We start from the raw sequence: 1,836 nt of genomic DNA, 5'->3' as shown, positions 1-1,836 counted from the left end.
ATCACCGATCGGTTCGATCGCAGCCGCCAATACAACCTCTTCGAGGCTGAGATCGCCCCCAAACCGGACCGTGGCCAATTCGATGTGTTGAAGCTGCGACGCATGGGTGGGAGGCCCGTCACGGTTGAGAGACTTGGAGTCTCCCGTGACCCCGCCCAGTGCCATCGATGTCAGGTGTTTGGCCACACCCGCGCATATTGTAGACGCGCTGCTGTCTGCATGAAATGCGCGGGTGGACATCTGACGACGGAGTGCAGCAAGCCGAGGGCCGCTGCTCCCAAGTGCGCCAACTGCCAGGGCCAGCACATCAGTGCCTACAAGGGCTGCCCATCCTACAAGGCAGCCAGGCAGAGGCTCGTGGCCCACAGGGTCGCCAGGGAGGAGGAGCGTCGCAGTCAGCAGCCACAGCCAATACAACAGCGACACCAGCCAATTCAACGTAGCCAGCAGCAGCCACATCCACAGCCACTCCATAACCCGCAGCAGCAGCGCCAACACCAACCGGGTCGGCAGCATCGGCAACAGCATCGGTATGGCGACCAACATCCCCAGCCATCGACCAGGGGGCGCCAACACCAGAGGGTCCAGCCGATGCAACCGATCGCGAATGATGCTCCGACGCCACGCCAACACCAGCAGCAGCAGCGGCCAGCAGCTCAGTGCGATGGCAGCTGCGCTCAAAATCTGCAACTATATGTAGAGCAAATAAATGAGTTGGAAAGGAGGATTAACCAGATGGCAGAGCAACTCACCAAATTGGCTGCAGCAAATGGCAAGGGCACAACAGCCATGCCCCCACTCCAACCAACAGCAGCAGCAGTTCCTGCCCCTCTGCCAATACCATCAGTCGCCGCCAATACAGCAGCAGCCATATCGGATTCAGAGTCCGACATTGACTGCGACGCGTCTGAATTAGACGATGACGACGACGACCAATGGACCGACCACGATCCATTCGATGGACTGGGCCAAGTGTGGAGGGCCCAAATCGCCAGCGCACGCGAAAGCATGCGATCGGGCGGCGCCTATTGATGTGCCCAATCGTCGATCCAGAGGCAGCCACTGCAACAAAGAAAAAAGACGTCAATACGGACAACAAAGAAAGACTGCCAAAACACACGAAATCACACGTACCTGCCATTACACAGACAGAGCTGCCCCTCCAACAGCTGCCTCGCCATCAACATTGACAATTTCCTGCCAAAGGGAAGGAAAAGGAGGCCCCTATTGATGACGCTGCTACCACACCATTTCAATGACGTCACGCAAATACCTGCTCACAGCTGCCATTCCAACGACGACGCAGATGCTGGCGTCTGTTGCCGCTCCACTGGGTCGTGCCCGTCTCTCATGCCAATTATGTGAGGGCGGGATGGCCTGGTGTTGAGCCGCCGGACGCCGGCAAATCCTGCAAAAGAAGGAGATTCAGGAGCGAGGCTGCCGATAAACACGAATACTCACCCGCAAACGTCTCTTACGCCAACACAAATCAGACAAGGGTCGCCAGCAACAACATCCAAATCAACGAAAGGCACCTGCAAATAAAGACAAATTAAAAATCAAACGCCAAAACGAACACCTCCTCATCTGGGTGGCCGGACCAGCAGCCACTTAAAAATCGCAAATAAAACCGACGTCGAACGTGGCCGAGGAGGCCAGGCCAAAACAACTGACAACGCATCCTGGTGGCCGGACCAGCAGCCACTTGGATGCGGCCAACAATTGAATCGACAACGCATCCTGGTGGCCGGACCAGAGCCACTTGGATGCGGCCAATAACTCGGACCATTGCCATCACACACCGATGCCAAACGCCAGCACAACGACAATGCAGTT

At 56.9% G+C, this 1,836-nt stretch overlaps 1 protein-coding gene across 2 annotated transcripts; it reads right to left on the bottom strand.

Moving 5' to 3' along the window:
* Positions 1–597: 597 nt before the first annotated feature.
* Positions 598–1,532, bottom strand: LOC117195334. Of its 2 annotated transcripts, none has more exons than XR_004475053.1 (3): positions 1,135–1,530; positions 753–1,062; positions 598–684 (listed from the first exon to the last, which is right to left on the bottom strand). XR_004475053.1 is itself a non-coding variant. In XM_033399924.1 (3 exons), exons 1-3 carry the CDS (start codon positions 1,139–1,141, stop codon positions 678–680), a joined length of 330 nt encoding a protein of 109 aa, XP_033255815.1. In that variant the 5' UTR covers positions 1,142–1,532; the 3' UTR covers positions 648–677. The 2 variants fall into 2 exon arrangements, 1 of the variants encoding a protein (XP_033255815.1); XM_033399924.1 differs by having other exon boundaries at positions 648–690; positions 1,135–1,532.
* Positions 1,533–1,836: the final 304 nt, after the last annotated feature.

This window comes from Drosophila miranda, unplaced genomic scaffold, assembly GCF_003369915.1.
Source record: "Drosophila miranda strain MSH22 unplaced genomic scaffold, D.miranda_PacBio2.1 Contig_AX7_pilon, whole genome shotgun sequence".
Classification (NCBI taxonomy): domain Eukaryota; kingdom Metazoa; phylum Arthropoda; class Insecta; order Diptera; family Drosophilidae; genus Drosophila; species Drosophila miranda.
This window is presented reverse-complemented; position numbering and strand designations above follow the sequence as displayed.